General features: G+C 39.5%; 1 protein-coding gene across 1 annotated transcript; it reads left to right on the top strand.

Annotated features, from left to right (window-relative positions):
* Nucleotides 1-173: 173 nt before the first annotated feature.
* Nucleotides 174-20,152, top strand: tut1 (terminal uridylyl transferase 1, U6 snRNA-specific). Its single transcript, XM_051674472.1, has 10 exons — nucleotides 174-345; nucleotides 952-1,142; nucleotides 3,535-3,738; nucleotides 3,829-3,943; nucleotides 8,905-9,029; nucleotides 9,621-9,847; nucleotides 10,204-10,313; nucleotides 10,425-10,547; nucleotides 12,949-13,041; nucleotides 18,679-20,152. Exons 1-10 carry the CDS (start codon nucleotides 270-272, stop codon nucleotides 19,821-19,823), a joined length of 2,409 nt encoding a protein of 802 aa, XP_051530432.1. The 5' UTR covers nucleotides 174-269; the 3' UTR covers nucleotides 19,824-20,152.
* Nucleotides 20,153-21,261: the final 1,109 nt, after the last annotated feature.

Below are 21,261 nucleotides of genomic sequence, written 5' to 3' on the forward strand. Positions count from 1 at the left end.
CTGGACAAGTGGCCGTGCATTGTTGTACTCTAAGCTATTTGAAATGTTTATCATGGAGTAATGCACTAACCATGTTCACTTATTAGTGTTCCATTCCCGTAAATCTGGCAACCCTCCTTGTGAATGGCGGAACTGATGTGCAGCGGTCAGTTTTTCCGGAGGAAGAGCTGAAAGTACGGACACATATGAGCATCGCGGAGGGAGATTTGAGTGGTTTGATTTAGAACTCAGACGCTTTTATATTAAAAAATCGTCAGTACAGACTGTCAATGGAGCTCGATAAAGACATCCAGACAACTCAAAGAGGGTTTCACTGCAACCTTTGCCATGTTAATATACCCAACAGTAAGTTTAAGATATGAAATAAAGTCAAAACATCAGCGCTAACGCAAGTGAGACACGCTTCTGTACTGTTTGCAAACCTGGAATAAAGTAGGATTCACAAAATATATATATAATTTAGTTCCATCAATTTGTGGAATTATCACTATTTTTCTCTATTGCACTAACCAAAAAGTATCATGGTATTTTTCGAAGTATTTTGAGTACCCTGCCCCTACCATGGTTCTTGTTATTGATATATACAGTTGTAAATTGATAAATCCAAAGGTACCATTATGCATGTGCCAAAAACACACCCAAATTACCTTAGTACTACCATGCTTTTCTTTTTGTATTTATTTAGTGGCGGCACCATGGTAATACCATAGGTATTACCCAACACCAAGGTGATTAATATGGTAATCATTCATTATCAATGAATAGCCTATGATATACCATGATAGTCCCATCTGAGACGATCACTGTACCCTGATACTGGCACTGTACTTTTATGTAAGGTTGAGCACAGCAACTTCTTGATGTATTCCTCAAAGAAATGTTCTGGGTTTTGCCTTTTGTGGTTTTAATTGTGGTTTTTATCCCACATTTAACTGAAGTTTGTTTCCTCAGAACCGAGTCTGGAAGATCATGTTAAAGGGAAGAAGCACCAGCATCTGCTGCGGCTCAGAGCACAGCGTAAATCTCAGGAGGAGAACAGTGTGTTTGTCAGCGGCTTTAAGCCCGACACCTCTCAAACCGACCTGAAGGAGTATTTCACACAGTTTGGACAGGTGTCTGATGTCATCATGGACAAGGAGAAGGTTCTAAACACACTGTCTTTGAAACAGTGTTATTTTTCACCAGTGATAATTATTTAATCTTTGTTTTGCTTTGGTCTCTTTGACCTCAAGAGGAATGATTTAACTTTTGCTCTGAAAGAATGCCATACATGTGCCACATTCAAACACTATGAAAATACCTGTGCATTTCATCATTAGCGATTTTGTTGGCCTTTGCTGTTGTCAGATAGTAATGAAATTACAGTGCTGTGGAAAAGTATTTGCCCCCATCCTGATTTCTTCTGTTTTTGTGTATTGTTCATACTAAATTGTTTGAGATCTTCAAACGAGATATAACATAAAACAAAGGCAACCGGAATAAACACAAAATACAGTTTTCAAATATATATATTTTTTTATTGAAGCAAAAAAAAAAAAAAAAAAGTTATCCAATACCTGTATCACCCATGTGAAAAACTAACTGCCCCTTAAACTTAATAGCTGGTTGTGCCACCTTTAGCAGCAACAACTGCAACCATACACTTCCGATAACTGGAGATCAGTTTTTCACAACGCTGTGGTGGAATTTTGGCCCACTTCTCTTTGCAGAACTGCTTTAGTTCAGCCACACTGGAGGGTTTTCGACCATGAACTGCCCATTTAAGGGCCTGCCACAGCATCTCAATCGAGTTCAAGTCAGGACTTTGACTAGGCCACACTTTATTTTAGCTTCTTTTGAGCCATTCAGTGGTGACTTACTCCTATGCTTTAGATCATTGTTTTGCTGCATAATCCAGTTGTGCTTGAGCTTCAACACACGGACTGATGACCAGATGTTCGCCTTTAGGAACTTCTGGTAGAGAGCAGAATTCACGTTTCCCTAAATTATTGTAAGTCGCCCTGGCCCTGAAGCAGCAAAGCATCCCCACACCATCACACTACCACCACCATGCTTGACCGTAGGTATGCGTCTTTTTGTGGAATTCTGTGTTTGATTTACGGCAGATGTAACGGGACCCCGTCTTCCAAACAGTTCCACTTTCGACTCATCAGTCCACAGAACATTCTCCCAAAAGGTTGGAGTATCATCAAGGTGTGTTTTGGCAAAATTCAGACGAGACTCAATGTTCTTCTAGGTTAGCAGTGGTTTTCGCCTCGCCACCCTTCTATGGATGGCATTTTTGGCCAGTGTCTTTCTGATAGTGGAGTCATGAACAGTGACCTTTATTGATGTGCGAGAGGTCTGCAGTTCCTTGGATGTTGTCCTTGGCTTTATTGTGACTTCCTGGATGAGTCGTCGCTATGTTCTTGGAGGAATTTTGGAAGGTCGGCCACTTCTGGAAAGGTTCACTACAGTGCCAAGATTTCTCCATTTGGAGATAATGTCTCTCACTGTGGTTCTTTGGAGTCCCATAGCCTTTGAAATAGCTTTGTAACCCTTCCCAGACTGATGTATTTCAATCACCTTTTTCCTCATCATTTCTGGAATTTCTTTCGACCTTGGCATAGTGTGCTTCTGGGTGAGACCTTTTAGCCAACTTCATGCTGCTGAAAAAGTTCTATTTAGGAGTTGATTTGATTGAACAGGGCTGGCAGTAATCAGACCTGGGTGTGTCTAGTCCAGCTGACTCATGACTAATAACTCCCCATTACTAATGCAGTTTCATAGATTTGGGGATTTAGTAACTAAGGGGGCAAATACTTTTTCACACATGCCCAGTTGGTAGTGGATAACTTTTTTGCTTCAATAAATAACATTATCATTTAAAAACTGTATTTTGTGTTTACTCAGATTGCTTTTGTTTTATGTTAGATTTTGTTTTAATTTTTAAACAATTGTGTATGAGATATACACAAAAACAAAAGAAATCAGGATGGGGGCAAATACTTTTCCACAGCACTGTAAAAGGGTAATAGTAAATAGTTATATTATTATCATAATTATTAGTTTGCTAAGGAAAGCATCGTGGAGTTTTTGCTCATTTAAGTTTGTTTTTGTTTTTTGTTCAGAACCCTTTTGTATTAAAATTTGGTGCATAACTCGTCCTGCAGCATATGTGTTACAGACATGCTGCATGTGCTACTACTTTTCTAAGCAATCTGACTTAAAATTTTCACCTGACGGATGATAAATGTGCGAAAAAAATCCCATAGATTACAGTACCATTGAGAGTATAAATTCATTTGATTTGGGCCACAAAGCAACCATCTTGAATCCATTCAGAACACCTTAGCAACTGCAAAGCAATGCCCTGGCAACAACACACTACTTTAATGGTGGTGAGTTTTGCATGGGCATGCATCACTCATATCACTGAGTTTCTGGCCCAACAGTTCCATAAAATTTACCAGTGTTCAAATAATGCTATTGAATATATGACCGTTTTAATTTGAGCTAATGGTGATGTTGATTTGAAGATGTTGTTATCTGTAGGGTGTGTATGCCATAGTTGAATTTGCTGAGCAGCAGAACGCCCAGGCAGCTTTAGCACAACTACAACATCAGCTCAGTGGTCTCAAGCTGCGCGTTAAGCCCAGAGAGAAGAAAGAATTCAAACTGGCCAGCAGAGGAAGACAAGACTCCAAACACCAGATCAGCTTGGACAAACTCAACTTTGAGCTCTGCAAAGCCACATCTGTAAGAGACAGTTTCACAGTCTAGTTGGTACCTTCCTAGTTTTAAAGGTTTCGCCAAGTGTTGTTATGTTTCTATCTTTGCATGTGAAAGGTAAATGAGCAGATGCAGAAGGTGACGGAGAATTTTGAGTTGAAAGACAATGAAAAGAAGGTGCGAGATCTTCTGGTTCAGCTTCTACAGGAAGTCTTCACAGAGTTCTTTCCAGGTCAGCCCATAAAGGAGTTGTTCACCCAAAAATGTACTTACACTCATGTTGTTTCACAATGTTGTTTTTTCAGTGTAACACAAAGGGAGAAGTTTTGAAGGGTAGTTGACATGCAGTAATTTTGGAAAGTTGACATATCCTGTGGTGTGACATGCTATCCTCCATCTAAAACTACTGTAATCAGCATGTTTTTTTTTTTTTTTTTTAATTTTTGTATAATTAATATGGATTCATCAACTATGGATTATTTGTTCTTTTCAAAATGCATTTGTCACACCATAGTACCTTTTTAAATGAACAGGTGAAGGCAAAAAGTTAATTAAAATGGTGAAAAACTTATAAAAATGGTAAACTTTACCTTATAAATTCATATAAATTTAACCTAAAATCTTGTTGATAAAAAAAGTCCATGGACATGCTATTTGTCAACCACCTCTGTTTGTCAACTAATGCTCTTCTTTTCCATACAGCAAGATGACGATGTTTGTCAAAAAAAAAAAAAAAAAAAACTATAAAAGTAGTCCATACAACTTGTGTGCTATATTTAAAGTCCTCTGACAGCTTTGTGTGAGGAACAGACCCAAATCAGTATTCACTCCAAATACCCCCCTCCACTGCAGCTCTCTAATCTACGGAGCCCATTAGAAGACGGGGAACTTTTTTCTGAAATAGTTTTACATGGTGCCCCAATAAGTTTTGCGTTCCCTCCCAATAAGTTTTGCATTCCCTCCCAATAAATCTTGCGTTCCCTCCCAATATGTTTTGCGTTCCCTACCAATAAGTTTTGTGTTCCCTCCCAATAAGTCTTGCGTTCGCACCCAATAAGTCTTGCGTTCCCTCGCAATAGTTTGCATTCCCTCGCAATAAGTTTTCCATTCCCATGCTGTTGGGCGCTTTGTTCAGGAGCGGGTTTGGTTATTAGCAATAATTAATAATTATCAAAGATAATTATTAAAATCAATAGAACATTGATTAGAATCAACTTTAGCTTTTAATCCTTTAAATCAACAATCATCAAAGATAACTATTAATTATCAAATTCAATAGAATATTAATTATTATCAAAGATAATTATTAATTATTAAAATCAATAGAACATTGATTAGAATTAACATTAGCTTATTTATTCTCCAAATCAAAGATGATTATCAATTATCAAAATCAATAGAATATTAATAAGGATTAATATCGCCGGGAAACCACTCTGGAATCAGGGACTAATAACCAGTCAGTAAAGCAGGCTTGAATCCGAGCACTGACATCCCCTACCAGCCCTTGACACAGGTACATGCAGAACAATACCAAAACACTTCTCTTTAAAGTATAACTAAGTTTGTTGATGCAGTAATATCAATTAATATTCAATATAATGCAGTCAATAAACTTCCGACTTTCAACAGTAACATGATAATCTATAATTCCATGAGAGGAAGGTAGGTATGTGTGTGTGTGTGTGTGTGTGTATGTGTGTGTAAGGAGAGAAAGAGGGCAGAGAGACTGGTTAATGGCGTCTGCCCATTTAATGCGTGTCTCCGCTGGTACGATAACTTAGGGACAAAGCAGGCTCTATTGCCAAATTATCTGCTCACCAAATGTGTGTGCGGGTATGTTTATGAGGTTTCGTGTGTGTGTGCGGTTAGTACGAGACAGAGCGAACAGAGTGACGGCACCGAAGCTGGTTTTAACGATCGTGGGAGAGAGAGCAACCATTATTTTATCACTCAGAGACGCAGTGTACTGCTCGTAATCCATCTGCCGCGGTCGTTATTTCTTTAATGGATAAGCTCAGTGTGCTGGTCTCACCTGCAATGGCGGAAATTCACAAACAGGCCAACGTGGTTGGACTACAACACAGCAAATCTCATTCGTGGTAACAGTAAATTACAATAATCCCTTTAGTATTATTAGCAGCAATGAGCAGACTCGGCGGTCTGTAAACTGTACAAGTAATAGCCTTGATACACTAGAATAACACACTAGAATAATCTATCTCTGCCCAGACTTAAACCTCTTACTTGAGTTGCGTGAGGACGTGGGTAGAATGTGTGTTCGTCCGTCGTTTGACTCCGACTCGGTTCCTCGAGGCTCGGGTGATGTTGGGAGGGCGTTTCCTTGCTCTGTCGGCAGGCGGGTCAGCGGAGAAAACAGCAAAGTCGACTCGGCTGAAGGAGGAAGAGAAATCTTCTTTCTTCACTTCTGCAGGCAAAAGAGTGAAGACGCGGATTGCTCGGCGTTCTCCTTTGGATCCGTTAGCGTGCTCGGTGGAACACGGAGAAATCTCAACTCGTCCAGCGAGATTGTATGGCCAAAGTTCAGGTACGTACGTTACTTCCTTGGGCAACGAGGCTACACCTGGGAGCAGCAGGGCTGCATCTAGACGAGGCACATACTGTCGCTGTAAGCAATGCCCAGAAAGATCACCGAGGTTTTTATACTCTTGATGACGTCATGGTTGAGGGACGTGTTCTGTTATGCGTTTCATCCAATAGGAGTTGAGAGTTCGATCCTACAGAATTTCACACATAGGTGTAAAATGAGCCAGGCTTCATGGGATCTGTAGTCTGTTTTGGACTCCCTTTGTTTGATTTTGGCACGGTTGTTATCAGGCTTTGAGTGTTCATATAGGCTGCAGTCAGGCTTTATAACTGTATGTAGGCCTGCCTTTGTCTCCTATTTGTGTACATGAGGCCCAACATTCCCCCCTTTGGTCTGAAGAGTTGGTTGTTGTCCAGCGTCTTTTGAGCAACTGAAGGGCCGAACAGTTCCTGTAGGTTCACAATAACCTGTGGATTACACCGTCCGTGTCTTCCTGATAGAAAAGAAAATGGTTGCACAGTTCATAGAGTTCACAGAGGCTTTATTGTCTGGGCAGAGACTGAGGCACATCTGGGCATAGAACTTCTAGCGAAGTCTAAGACTACATTCATCACACATAAAGACAAACATTCCATGTTATAGGTAGACACAGCATTAACTGTAACACAATCCTTTGCTGTTCTTTGGTCATAACACAAAATCATAGTAGGACATGACAATGGATACTAGGACCAAAACATTAGAGAAAAGGAGGGTTAGAGGTTAAAAGGCTTATCCTTGGAAATGATTGGGGTTAACCTGTGGGATGGGCTCAGACTGGTGTGTAAAACGCAGCTGTATGAGAAGGGGGGAGTCCAATTTGGCCTGTAGGTTTTGAAGGTACCTGTACATGGCATGTGTAATATTTGCCCGAGGGCGACCAGACATGGGTGCCTCAATCTGAATCAAGGAGAGTTAACCGTGAGGAGGTACTTGTTACCTTGTGAGAACTTGGGGATTGGTCCAATCCAATCCACCTGGAGGTGGGACCACGGGAGTGGCTCTGGAGTGGGGCCCGATCCAGCGGTCTGGATGGCTGGAACTGGCTACAGACCAGGCATCCTTTCACATAGGAACGGGTGTCACGGGCCATCGATGGACAATAAAGACTTGCTGGAGTGTCTTGAGGGTGGCCTTGCAACCCCGGTGGCCTTAGACAGGGGAGTCATGAGCGTGGGCTAGCATCACTCCCCTATGATTGTTTGGGACAACCCAGCGAGCTGGTCCTTGGTCAGTTTGGGTAAAGACCAACAAACCTTTCTCTAGTTTTAAACGCGGCTGGTCGTGAAGGAGAGCATGTAGCTCCTCCGACTCACACTGGGGTTTCAGAGGCCCCTTGTGTTGCAGGGTTTGCTACCCGCTGCCGGACTGTTTGGATGGCCGGGTCTTGCTCCTGCATGGTGATCAGATCTGCATTGCTGGGTCTTTGTCCCAGATACAGAGTCTGTGGGCAGGTCTGCGGGTCTTCTCGCCTTTTGCCTGCCGACGGGTGAATGCGTTTACCGCACATTTTTGGGTAATAGGAAGCCACTCGTCTCGGAACTCCCAGGCTGTGCCCTGTTCTGCGCCTAGCTTGGCTAAGTGGTCGGCTTCGTCATTGCCGTCTTTGTCAAGACTGGAGGTACACTGTCATTCCCAAGTCGGTCACAAGCCAGGAAGAGCTCTAAGTGCTTGACTTCTTTGTTTCTCGCGTTCCTCATGCCATTCTCTTTCCATGTGGGAAAGTGAGAGAGAGAACTATGATGAGCATAGTTTGAGTCAGAACAGATCGTCAGTTGCTCAACAGTCAACTTGACGGCTTGCTGGAGTGTGATGAGCACTGCTGCAATCTCCGCGTTCTGGCTTGTCTTGTTGCCCAGTCGGTAGTTATTTGGTTCGTCGATGTTATGGTTGAACCAAACAATACCAGCTCCTACCCAAGTCTGACTTTCATGGCGGAATGAACAGCCATCCACGTAGACCCTTGGGAGGTCTGTGCAGGTATTCTTATCATAATAACGATGATTTGATGGGAGCAGCGGAGTGGCTCGGTTGCCCTTCGCAGTCACAGTGTTGGCATTCGGCCAGGCCCTGGCCCAAGGCCATTTTATGGTTCTGGGCATACTTGACCTCAATGTCATAGCCTTGCAGTGCCATCATCCAAGTGGCAGTGTGGCTGTTGGATACCCGCCCCTCCCTCAGCTGTTGGCTGTTCAGGAAGGTGACAGGTTAGTGACAAGTCTCAATGACTCTGACCACCCAGTGGTCAGAGTCATTGCATAGCAACAAGTCTTGCATTCCCTCGCAGCAAGTCTTGCGTTCCCTCGCAGCAAGGCTTGCGTTCCCTCGCAGCAAGGCTTGCGTTCCCTCGAAGCAAGGCTTGCGTTCCCTCCCATCAAGGCTTGCGTTCCCTCCCAACAAATCTTGCATTCCCTCGTAATAAGTTTTCCGTTCCCTTGCAATAGTTAAAAATATGGGTACTGTTGTAAAACCGTGGTAAATTTATTGGGAGGGCACACAAAACTATTTTAGAAAAAAAAATCCCACCCTGTCCTCTAAGGGGCTGTGTATAAATCTCATCTGCATATTCAAACTGTAACCATGTGTCTTTATGTCATGTGTTCTAGATTGCAAGATTGTGCCATTTGGCTCCTCTGTGAACACATTTGGGATTCACTCCTGTGACCTTGATCTGTTTCTCAACCTGGAGAACACCAAAGTCTTTCAAGCTCGCGCAAAGTCTTCTGAACAGGTGTGTTAGCATTGAACTCTATAAAAGGGATATCTGTGATCTCAAACTTCAAACAAACTTTGTACGCTGGCCCCTACAGTGGGTTTTTGGGCACTTTTGAAAACTTAAGTCTTTATCATGTCTGAATTGCATTGCATTACATACAAATGATCAAATCAAGTGGCAACTGCAAACAAATGGTACTTGAGCTTTTCTCACAACTAACGTCACCTTTCTGAGCCATTGTTTCAATTACCTTTACCCATTTAGTGCCAGTGTCATTTTTAGTGGATGTATGAAGTCAGTTCCCCTGAAGTTCACACAGTTGTCCTTGCAGAAAAACCAAGTACTTAAGTGTGAACAATTTATTTATTGTTTTTGCATTTAAATCCTAAAAAATGTGCTTTCTGAAATGTAAGAAAATTGTGTTTGTGCTGTTTCTTTAAAAATAAATGTGAGTTACTTTGATATTTTGTTAATCAATTCAATGACAACCATACATTAAGTGTGGATAAAGTGTCCAAAGCTTTCTGGGGCCACTGTATGTTTAGCAAACAGATATCTAAACAAATATCTCTAAAACCCTGCAACTGGTTTCCCCATTTCCAACAGACAGGAGAGAATCCATCTGAGGACTGCCGTTCTGAAGACTCCATTCTGTCTGATATAGACCTGTCCACTGCCAGTCCTGCTGAAGTTTTGGACCTGGTGGCAGCGATTTTGAGGAAGTGTGTTCCAGGCATTCACAAAGTACAGACACTCAGTTCTGCCCGTCTTCCTGTCGTCAAGTTCAGTCATCGAGAGCTCAGTCTCCAAGGAGATATCAGCATCAACAACAGGTTGATTTGGAAACTTTTATTAGACTAAAACAGGGTTCCCACAGTTAGTTCCAGGCCTTGAGAAGTCTTGGAAATTAATAAAATTTTAAAATTATGGAAAAATCATGGGAAATTTCTGTAGTGAAAATGCGAAGTTGACATGCTATACTTAATCTAAAACTATTTTAATTAGCATTTTGATGATACTTTTATAATTCTAAATGCAGTTATGACCTCATTTTGGGTGACTATATGAAAACAGTTGCTTTTGGACATTGTGAAATGAAAACCTTTGAGAGTATTGCAACCCATTGGACTTTTATGTTTTCATTGTGATATCTCTGTCTCTATAACCACTCTTTCTATTTCTGCACTAGATTGGCGGTGAGAAACACTCGATTTCTGCAGTTGTGTTCCGGCATTGACTCCAGACTCCGACCTTTAGTCTACACCATCAGATTATGGGCCAAACAGAAACAGTTAGCAGGTAATAAAGTTGTATGTGTTTGATAATTGTGAAAACTAGATTCTAAAAGTTTTACATACTGTATGGCATGTACAGATCTGATTTAAACCATTTTCATCTGTAATTTCACAGGAAACCCATCTGGTGCTGGACCGTTGTTGAACAATTATGCTCTTACGCTGCTGGTGATCTTCTACCTGCAGAATCGAGACCCTCCTGTACTGCCCTTGGTGAACCAGCTTAAGAACATGGCCTGTATGTTAACCAAGACTGCTGTGCATTTCTATGAGCATTTTCAAATTATTCAAGCATATAATAAGTTGAGAACCAATTAGAAGTTTCCTTCTAAAAGCCAAAATTAATAACCTAGCTTTAAGAAGTCACTCTAACTTTAAACAATTTGTCTGTCATGAGAACATTAGACATGTGTTAAGTACTTCCGTGAAGTTGGCACTCCATATAATTAAATCATTACCAAATCTATACCATTCGTTTGTGCTGTGTTTGTGCTGATTTGTGCTGCAGAAATTAACGTTTGTGCTGGTTCGGTGTTTGAGATATTAGACATGTTTCCACCCCATGTGGTCCATATCGCTCCAAACCGTTGCTGTTCATTTGTGCTTGGTGTGTGCCATTAAAAGAAACAATGTAACTAGTTCCATTCCTTAGCAAGAAACGTTTCGGGAGCAGTGACGTCACTCTCCACCCCATGTGATCTAAATCGCTCCAAACCGGTGTCGTTCGTTTGTGCTTGATTTGTGCTGGTTTGTGTCATTAAAAGAAACACTGTAACTTTTTATCTCGCTTAGAAATAGCATGACATTTTTGGGAGCAGTGACATCACTCCAAATCACTCTGAACCGGTGCCATTTGTTTATGCTCGATTTGTGGCATTAAAATAAACATCATAACATATTATTTTCTTTGTATTTAACAAGATAGCTTTTGGGAGCTGTGAAATTGCGCAGGCTAAACCCCATGTCAGTTACTCTCACCTGTCTCCATCGTTTGTGCTCGCTTCTGGTTTGTGCCATGTTTGGTATCGTTGAAGCATTAATTTTTGGCAAAGATTTAATCTTTCACCCCATCAAACTCAAACACATCTCTCTTTCTCTGTCAGGAAATATCAGATTTGGTCTAATATTTAAACCAGGGATGCAAACTACTCACCTTTCAGCTAAAGTCACCTTTTCTGACACTAATTTGACCAAATTGTTTGGTAAAATTTCTAAATTGTCCTTATTAAAATCACTTTAAATGGTTACTTTAAGCTTAAAAACTTGAAACTTATTCTAGATTTATCTACAGTAATAGCAAAACATAGCGAGATACAATACAAATAAAATAAAAAAAATAGTAAACGTTAGTAAATAAAAATAATATCAAGAACTTATAAATATAAAATAAATATAGCCTACACAACCAGTCCAAAGACCTTTTGATCTAAAGGCTTATGGTCAAATGCTTGGGATTATTTCTTTATTCAAAAATAAATTGTGCCTAATTATAGATGTCTACACAAACCTTTTATTTATTTATTTATTTGTTTTATTTATTAAAATTATTATTTTAATAAAAGTAGCCAACAAGTGTCCAGCATATGAAATCAATCAATACTGTTTAAAAAGCATCCCAGGATGCACCTGAAGTTGATTGAGAAAATGAACTGTGTACAGAGCAGGTATAGACAAAAGGCTACACTGAAGAAGTTCAAATAGAAGATGTTTCTGATTTAATTTGTTTTGGTCACTGTATAATTTCCATACTTTTGTGTTGCTTCTTAGTTTTGATGACTTTATACTATAAAATCTAAAATGAGCAGTAACAAATAATAAAGAATAGGCAAGTGTGATCAAACTTTTCTAAAGATTTCTAGCCTTACACTGAGGGGTCGTTCACATTGAGTGCATTTTGTGTCCGTCCGCACTGTTTTATAATTCATTTAAAGGTAAACGTGCGCTAGATAGACATCTTAGGCGGCTTGTTCGTGTTTTTTAGATGCAATATCAAGATAAAAAGTACCTAAACTGTTAAATGTATGTCTCGAGTCGAGACACATACGTTTTGCTCTTTTGTGACACTGCGTGTAATTTTAGTGCAACAACAACGCATTCCAGCATGTGAACGGCACATAACATGTTTTCAAACATTGTGCTGAAATTTCAAAGAAATATTTTGAATATTTGCTAACATGTAGGACTATGCAATTACACAAACACCGTCAACACAAGTCGCACCAGCTTCTAGCAAAATTAAAACGAATAAAAGCGAATTCAGAGCTGAATACTGTGACTGTTTACGTGTGAAAAAACTCTGAATAATTACCCATATAAACAATGTACAGCTTTGTTCAGCAAATTCTTATTTATAAGGAATTCAGGGAAATAGATACAGTGTTTCTTTTAACGGCACAAATTGAGCACAAACGAACGGCACCGGTTTGGAGCGATTTGGAGCACATGGGGTGGAAACTGACATCACACAGCCAAAAAAAATCATGTATAATATCTCAAACACCGAACCAGTACAAACGTCTTTTTTGCGGCACAAATCAGCACAAACAAATGGTATAGATTTGGTAATAATTTAATTATATGAGGTGCCAACAACTTCACGGAGGTGTGTTAAGTATTAATTATGATTTTTGTTTGTGCAGGTGAGGAAGAAGAGTGTATTATTGAGGAATGGGACTGTACTTTCCCAAGTCAACCCTTTAGTGTACCACCCAGCAAAAACACTGAAGACCTGTGTAAGTACACATACTGTTTAATAATTTTAGATGACTTATCGTTAAATTGATTATATAAGCACAGCTTCAATATTTCTGCGGGAGTTCATATGTTATCGACAATGTCCTGTCCAGTGCATTCTCGATAAGCATTTTTCACCCAAACAAACAAGTGTCAGTCAAACTTCCCTCGGAACTGATTCATTCACTCAAACTTCACAGCTGCTTCTGCATCACGCACACACTTTATTGAGAATGCACGAGACGGAGGCATCTGATTCTCACTGTCAGGACTTTATTCACGTAAGACAGGTTTATTTTAATTCATATAATATCAAATAAAATGGTTGGATATAAAACAGGTTTGAACCATTACCACTGTTGCAGATAGGTTAAAATCGCTATTGTTAAGCTGCATTTACCGCATTACTGATGTGATATTTGCAGTGAAATCCTGACATTTATCTTCACAAATGAATTACTCATTGCCAGCATATCGAACCGCTTGTTTGTTTAATCATAAAATCCTGCAGATGCAGTCCAGACATTAGAAAATGTTCAGTATAGACAAGTTTATTCCTGTTTAGATCAGGAAATGAACTTGGGTTGCGGATGTAATACAAATGAGTTTTTGAGACCACTCTCTGTAAAATCTACTAAATAATACTAGCCACACAACAAAGAGGGGTTGGCATTCCTAAGAACATGTAATATTACATGCTTATTCATTGTCATTTTTACATTGTGTAAAAACCAGCGTGACCATTGTAAATAGCAGCACTTACAGTAAGCACATATTAAGGGGAAAATCCATCCAAAACTCTTTAAAAACACACACACACACACACACATATATACAGTGGTGTGAAAAAGTGTTTGCCCCCTTCCTGCTTTCTTATTTTTTTGCATGTTTGTCACACTTAAATGTTTCAGATCATCAAACAAGTTTAAATATTGGTCATAGATAACACAAGTAAACACAAAATGCAGTTTTTAAATGAAGGTTTTTATTATTAAGGGAAAACAAAATCAAAACCTACATGGCCCTGTGTGAAAAAGTGTTTGCCCCACCTGTTAAAACATAACTTAACTGTGGTTTATCACACCTGAGTTCAGTTTCTCTAGCCACACCCAGGCCTGATTACTGCCACACCTGTTCTCAATCAAGAAATCACTTAAATAGGACCTGCCTGACAAAGTGAAGTAGACCAAAAGATCTTCAAAAGCTAGACATCATGCCGAGATCCAAAGAAATTCAGGAACAAATGAGAAAGAAAGTAATTGAGATCTATCAGTCTGGAAAAGGTTATAAAGCCATTTCTAAAGCTTTGGGACTCCAGAGAACCACAGTGAAAGCCATTATCCACAAATGGCGAAAACATGGAACAGTGGTGAACCTTCCCAGGAGTGGCCGGCTGACCAAAATTACCCCAAGAGCGCAGCGACGACTCATCCAAGAGGTCACAAAAGACCCCACAACAACATCCAAAGAACTGCAGGCCTCACTTGCCTCAGTTAAGGTCAGTGTTCATGACTCCACCATAAGAAAGAGACTGGGCAAAAATGGCCTGCATGGCAGAGTTCCAAGACGAAAACCACTGCTGAGCAAAAAGAACATTAAGGCTCGTCTCATTTTTGCCAGAAAACATCTTGATGATCCCCAAGACTTTTGGGAAAATACTCTGTGGACTGACGAGACAAAAGTTGAACTTTTTGGAAGGTGTGTGTCCCATTACATCTGGCGTAACACCGCATCAAGTAACACCGCATTTCAGAAAAAGAACATCATACCAACAGTAAAATATGGTGGTGGTAGTGTGATGGTCTGGGGCTGTTTTGCTGCTTCAGGACCTGGAATACTTGCTGTGATAAATGGAACCATGAATTCTGCTGTCTACCAAAAAATCCTGAAGGAGAATGTCCGGCCATCTGTTCGTGACCTCAAGCTGAAGCGAATTTGGGTTCTGCAGCAGGACAATGATCCAAAACACACCAACAAGTCCACCTCTGAATGGCTGAAGAAAAACAAAATGAAGACTTTGGAGTGGCCTAGTCAAAGTCCTGACCTGAATCCTATTGAGATGCTGTGGCATGACCTTAAAAAGGCAGTTCATGCTCGAAAACCCTCCAATGTGGCTGAATTACAACAATTCTGCAAAGATGAGTGGGCCAAAATTCCTCCACAGCGCTGTAAAAGACTCATTGCAAGTTATCGCAAACGCTTGATTGCAGTTGTTGCTGCTCAGGGTGGCCCAACCAGTTATTAGGTTTAGGGGGCAATCACTTTTTCACACAGGGCCATGTAGGTTTGGATTTTGTTTTCCCTTAATAATAACAACCTTCATTTAAAAACTGCATTTTGTGTTTACTTGTGTTATCTTTGACTAATATTTAAACTTGTTTGATGATCTGAAACATTTAAGTGTGACAAACATGCAAAAAAATAAGAAATCAGGAAGGGGGCAAACACTTTTTCACACCACTGTGTATATATATATATATATATATATATATATATATATATAGAAATTAACATTAACCAAGATCAATAAATGCTGTAGAAGTACAACCCCAATTCCAAAAAATTTGGGACACTGTGTAAAATGTAAATAAAAACAGAATGCAATGATTTGCAAATCTCATAACCCATATTTTATTCACAATAGAACATAGAAAACATATCAAATGTTTAAACTGAGGAAATACATATAAGGTAATTTTTAATTTGATGGCAGCAACATGTCTAAAACAATTTGGGACAGGGCCATGTTTACCACTGTGTAGCATCCCCTCTTCTTTTAACAACAGTCCGTATATGTCTGGGAACTGAGGAGACCAGTTGCTGGAGTTTTGGGAGAGGAATGTTGTCCCATTTGTGTCTGATACAGGATTCTAGCTGCTCAACAGTTGGTGAAAGGTCTGGACTGCAGGCAGGCCAGTTCAGCCCCCGGAATCTTCTACTACGAAGCCATGCTGTTGTAATAGATGCAGTATGCGGTTTAGCATTGTCTTGCTGAAATATGCAAGGCCTTCCCTGAAAAAGATGTCGTCTGGATGGAAGCATATGTTGCTCTGAAACCTGTATATACCTTTCAGCATTGATGGTGCCTTTCCAGATGTGCAAGCTGCCCATTCCATAGGCACTAATGCACCCCATACCATCAGAGATGCAGGCTTTTGAACTGAGCGCTGATAACAAGCCAGATGATCCCACTCCTCTTTAGTCCGGAGAACACGGCATCCATGGTTTCCAAAAAGAATTTCACATTTCGATTCATCTGACCACAGAACAGTTTTCCACTTTGCCTCAGTCCATTTTAAATGAGCTTTGGCCCAGAGAAGACGGCGGCGTTTCTGGATCATGTTCACATATGGCTTTTTCTTTGCATGATAGAGCTTTAACCCGCATTTGTGGATGGCACGGCGAACTGTGTTCACAGACAATGAGTTCTGGAGGTGTTTCTGAGCCCATGCAGTGATTTCCATTACAGAATCATACCTGTTTTTAATGCAGTGCTGTCTGATGGCCCAAAGATCGCGGGCATCCGATATTGATTTTCGCCCTTGTCCCTTGCGCACAGAGATTTCTCCAGATTCTCTGAATCTTTTGATGATATTATGTACTGTAGATGATGAGATATTCAAAGTCTTCACAATTTTACATTGAGGAACATTATTCTGAAATTGTCCCACAGTTTGTTAGATGCAGTTTTTCGCAGATTGGTGAACCTCTGCCCATCTTTACTTCTGAGAGACTCAAAGATCTCTAAGATACTCTTTTTATACCTAATCATGTTACTGACCTGTTGCCAATTAACCTATTTAGTTGCAAAATGTTCCTCCAGCTGTTTCTTTTCAGTAACACTTACTTATCCAGCCTTTTGTTGCCCCCATCCCAACTTTGAGATGTGTTGCTGCCATCAAATTCAAAATTACATTATGTTTTTCTTAAAATGGTACATTTCCTCAATTTAAACATTTGATATGTTTTCTATGTTCTATTGTGAATAACATGGGTTTATGAGATTTGCAAATCATTGCATTCTGTTTTTATTTACATTTTGCAGTGTCACAACTTCTTTGGAATTGGGGTTGTAGTTTTAATTGTTAGTTCATGTTAACTAATGTTAATAACTGGGCGGGGGGGGGGTTGTTCGCTGTCTCTCACTTTGTTTGGTACATTTTCCTGCATTTTGTGTGCTTAGCTGATCACATGCCTGCTCAGAAAAACATCCAAGACAGAATTAAGTTTTTGGCAGAATATGGAAAGTTTGATTCAGAGTGGTTCAGTAGAGTTGTGTGGAGGGATGAATCATGATTAGAGGTGTCTTTGAAGATCTGGTGAGAAATACAATAATGAATGCATTTCTACCACAGTGAAGCATGGAGGAAGAGGTGTCATTATGTGTGGGGAGCCTTTTCAGCTGCCGGTACTGGTGAGCTGCTTCACTGTGAAAAGTCAATTAATGCTTTGGAATACAGGAGAATATTGCAGAAAGACTTGCTTCCCACAATTGAAAAGTTGTTTTTAGGCCTTTTTATTAAATAACCATTTGATTGCGGTTATTTGAGACAACCGCGATTATTGGGCATTCAAATTCCAATCATATTTTAATGCCCAAATAACAGAATTTTAAGTGAATATACTGTATAAATACCATGAATGGCACATTTGTGTGTCATTCAGTTGAACTCCGAGTCCGAGCATCACTGAGCCGCACCGTGGACGTCAACCAGCTCCTGTCCGACAGAGCACGTGCTGTCAGCAGAGGCTCGCGCCAAACTCCTGCGAAAATATAAACAAACAAGTATAAACTTTGATAGTGAACACAATATTATATTTCATTTTTTATTACAAAAATTATAAAATATGAGTTCAAAAAACAAATGTGTAAATGTAAAATTGACCAAAACTAAAGTTGACCAAAAAGAGACATTTGTTAAGTATTTAGAAATATTTTGATAATTAAAACATTCTTTTTCATATCATTCATAAGTTTTTAAAGCATTAAAAGGAAATCATAGTTTATTCCTATTTTATTATTTGATTAATATATTTGAAGTTAAATATATGAAAATGACTTCTTACAGTGTATGAAGCACACATGCAGAAAAAAAGCACTCCTTAAAATTATGACAATTAGTCGTGAAAGCCCTTAAAACCATTAATCGCCACAGTCCTAAAACAGACAATGAACTGCCATAATCGCAATTATTTGTTTGACAATTAATCGTCAGGCAAATTTTATAATCGTGACAGCCGTAGTTGTTTTCTAAAGAGGAACGATCAGATGTTATTTTTCAACAAGACAATGCTCCTGCCCACATTACAAAGACCACCAAGAAGTGGCTTGAGAACAAGTCCGTCAAGCTCATGTTTTGGCCTGGTCAGAGTTCAGATTTGAACCCTATAGAGAATATTTGGTTTTATCAACTGTTTGAAGCCATCAACATTGAGTGGAACAACATTGGCTTTCATATCAGTTACTTATGAGGTTTTATGAAGGTTAGTTTGCGGTCTTCAAAATAGCTGCCCATGTAGACTGTACACAGTGAGGCAGCTCACTAGGGTTTGGAAAAGAGCTATTGATTAAGTGCTGAGCTTGTCTGTTATCACTGTTTTTCTTCCCTTAACTGTACCCATTTTCCTTCACTCAGGCATGTTGCTTTTTGGCTTTTTCACCTTCTACTCAAAGTTTGATTTCTCTGCTTCGGTGGTGTCTCTGAGAGATGGCCATGCGCTTCCCATCACAGACTTCCTCCGAAGGGACGAGGAAGCTGTAGACACAGCAGAGGCCTCTAGCCCTAAACCGAAGCGCTCAACAGTCCCTAAACTGGGGCCTATGAATGTCCTCGACCCATTTGAGCTGAACCACAATGTGGCTGGGAACCTCAATGAGCGAACACAAAAGAACTTTACGAAAGAATGCTGTGAGGCTGAGAAATACTGCCGCAGTTTGCAGTACCAGCGCAAATCGACAAAGGGAAAATCCTGGGGCATCGTGCGGCTCTTTGCACCACCCAGTGAAGCTGGGCCGCGGTCTCAGGTCATGACTGAGAAAATTATGGAGGTCAGCATCCCGTTCAAGGCAGACATTCTGCCAGAACCCTTGCGTGCTCAACTGGCATTGGCTGGAAATAGTTTTAGGGGTCTCTGGTTTGCGAAGGTCTGCTCTGCTGTGAATTCAGTGTTTAATGAAATTTTACAATGTTCACCCTCAAAGGAGAGTCAAGAGACAACCACGTGTCAAAGTCTGGACAAAGTAGAAGGAGATGGGAATGAAACCGAGGTGAATAATAACCAGACAATTGAAGATATTGGTCCTCAAACCCAAGGTCAAGCTGGTAAGAAAAGGCCTCTAACAATGGAAGAGGGCCCATCGACCTCCACTTTTATACAACCTAAAAAACAGAGACTAGATGTTGATTTGGAGAACCCAGAGGCAGTCCACTGGAGTTGGACTCAAAGACACTGCGTTTGGGCGGGCCGACGCAAGGTCCGGAGAGATCTCTTGAAGACCAGCGATGAGACCTCAAAGCCTGAAGGGGGTTGCGTTGACATTGAGAGCAGGGTGACCCGGAGCATTGTGGAAAAAGAGGAGAAACTCCAGGAATTGCTGGAATTCAAAGTGGATGCAGAAGTTGTTGGTGGGAATGAAAGTACCAAGGTGCTGCTCCGGTTAAACCCCAGCCATGATCAAGCAGGCATCTTCCAAGACTTCTTCCATTTTCTAGAGTCCTTCCTGCCCAAAATGACAGAAACACTTCTAGGAAGGACCGAGGATGTTACGGAATTGCCATAATTTCTTTGTTGTTAAAATTAATAATTAATACTGAATTGTTGAATTGTTAAATGTGCAAGAAAAAAAAAAGATTATCAAGTAGTGCTCAGAGGTTTGTCATCTGCAAACCCTTTAAACATAGAAAAGAATTATACATTTGTGATTATTTTAGAGAACTTTGAGAAAGTTTATGTGCTTATTTCTTTGCTTTATGGTTTCTCAGAATTGGTTATAAAATAGTTTACTGATCGAATTCAGTTTGTGTTTGTTTGTTTGCTTGTTTCTTCTTGGCATTTTTGCCTCATGTAAATCCTATGAACGTGAAGCATCATATTAAAGTGTAAAATGTATGCTTGAACAATTGAGACTTTGACTTTTTTATAAAGTGGATAATTCTGACTCAAAAATCTTATTGGATAAGCTGATATTGCACACCTCTGAATGCAAATAAGCTGAGTTAAATCTGTAATTTAATTGCAATGTTGCTTGGCAACCATAAACCATTTACAGTTAGGCTAATGATTTATATTACGTGGTGGATGATTGATTATTATAATTGGGTCATTCCTGTTTTGCAGTATGTATTGAACTCCAACTTAAAAAAAAAAGAAAGAATGCTTTTGTTGTAGTTTAAAGACTTATTTTTATAAGTATATACCAGGCTCACAGAACTATATTGTAGTTAAGCTCAGGCACAAAAATATTCCTTAAATCTCATGATTTCAGGAAATTTGAACTTTTTCTTGCCATTCGATTACATTATTTTGGAACAATTCACAATTATTTTCCAAAATATGTTGAAGACAGACATGAATGTAAATGTAGGGACAAATTGCACTATATGGGAATTTTGACAAATACACATTTTTCTTTCTTTTTCTTTTTTTTTTTTTTTTTTTTTTTGGTAATAAATGAACCCATGATGCATAGTGTGGAACAGAAGAACAGGGTCTCCACATTTCATGGAAACCCTGGAAATATCAGGGAATTTGTAAAAAATAATAAATAATATAAATAAATAAATAAATATATATATATATATATATATATATATATATATATATATATATATATATATATATATATATATTTCCCCCAGGCCTGGAAAAGTCATGTGAATTAAAGAAAATCTCAAAAGTCATGGAAGTTTCTATAGTGAATATTTTTCTTTGCTCTAAAATATTTCAGTGGTTAAATTTTGTGAGTAAAATATGCTTCCAAGCCATAGTGATGTCTGATTTATCAATGAATTGTACTTTTGAGTCACTTCTCTTCAAATAATTAGTTCTTAAAATGATTCATTAGCAAATTTGTCTGTATCAAAATGATTTTTATAAGTCTTAATCAGGTAATCACAAATACCTGGAAAAGTCATGGAAATTAATTGGTCAAAAAGGGTGGGAGCCCTGGAAGAACTGTGAGCAATAAAAGGATTCAGAATCTTTATTGAATATTCTTT

Source organism: Myxocyprinus asiaticus, chromosome 36 (assembly GCF_019703515.2).
Source record: "Myxocyprinus asiaticus isolate MX2 ecotype Aquarium Trade chromosome 36, UBuf_Myxa_2, whole genome shotgun sequence".
NCBI classification, from domain to species: domain Eukaryota; kingdom Metazoa; phylum Chordata; class Actinopteri; order Cypriniformes; family Catostomidae; genus Myxocyprinus; species Myxocyprinus asiaticus.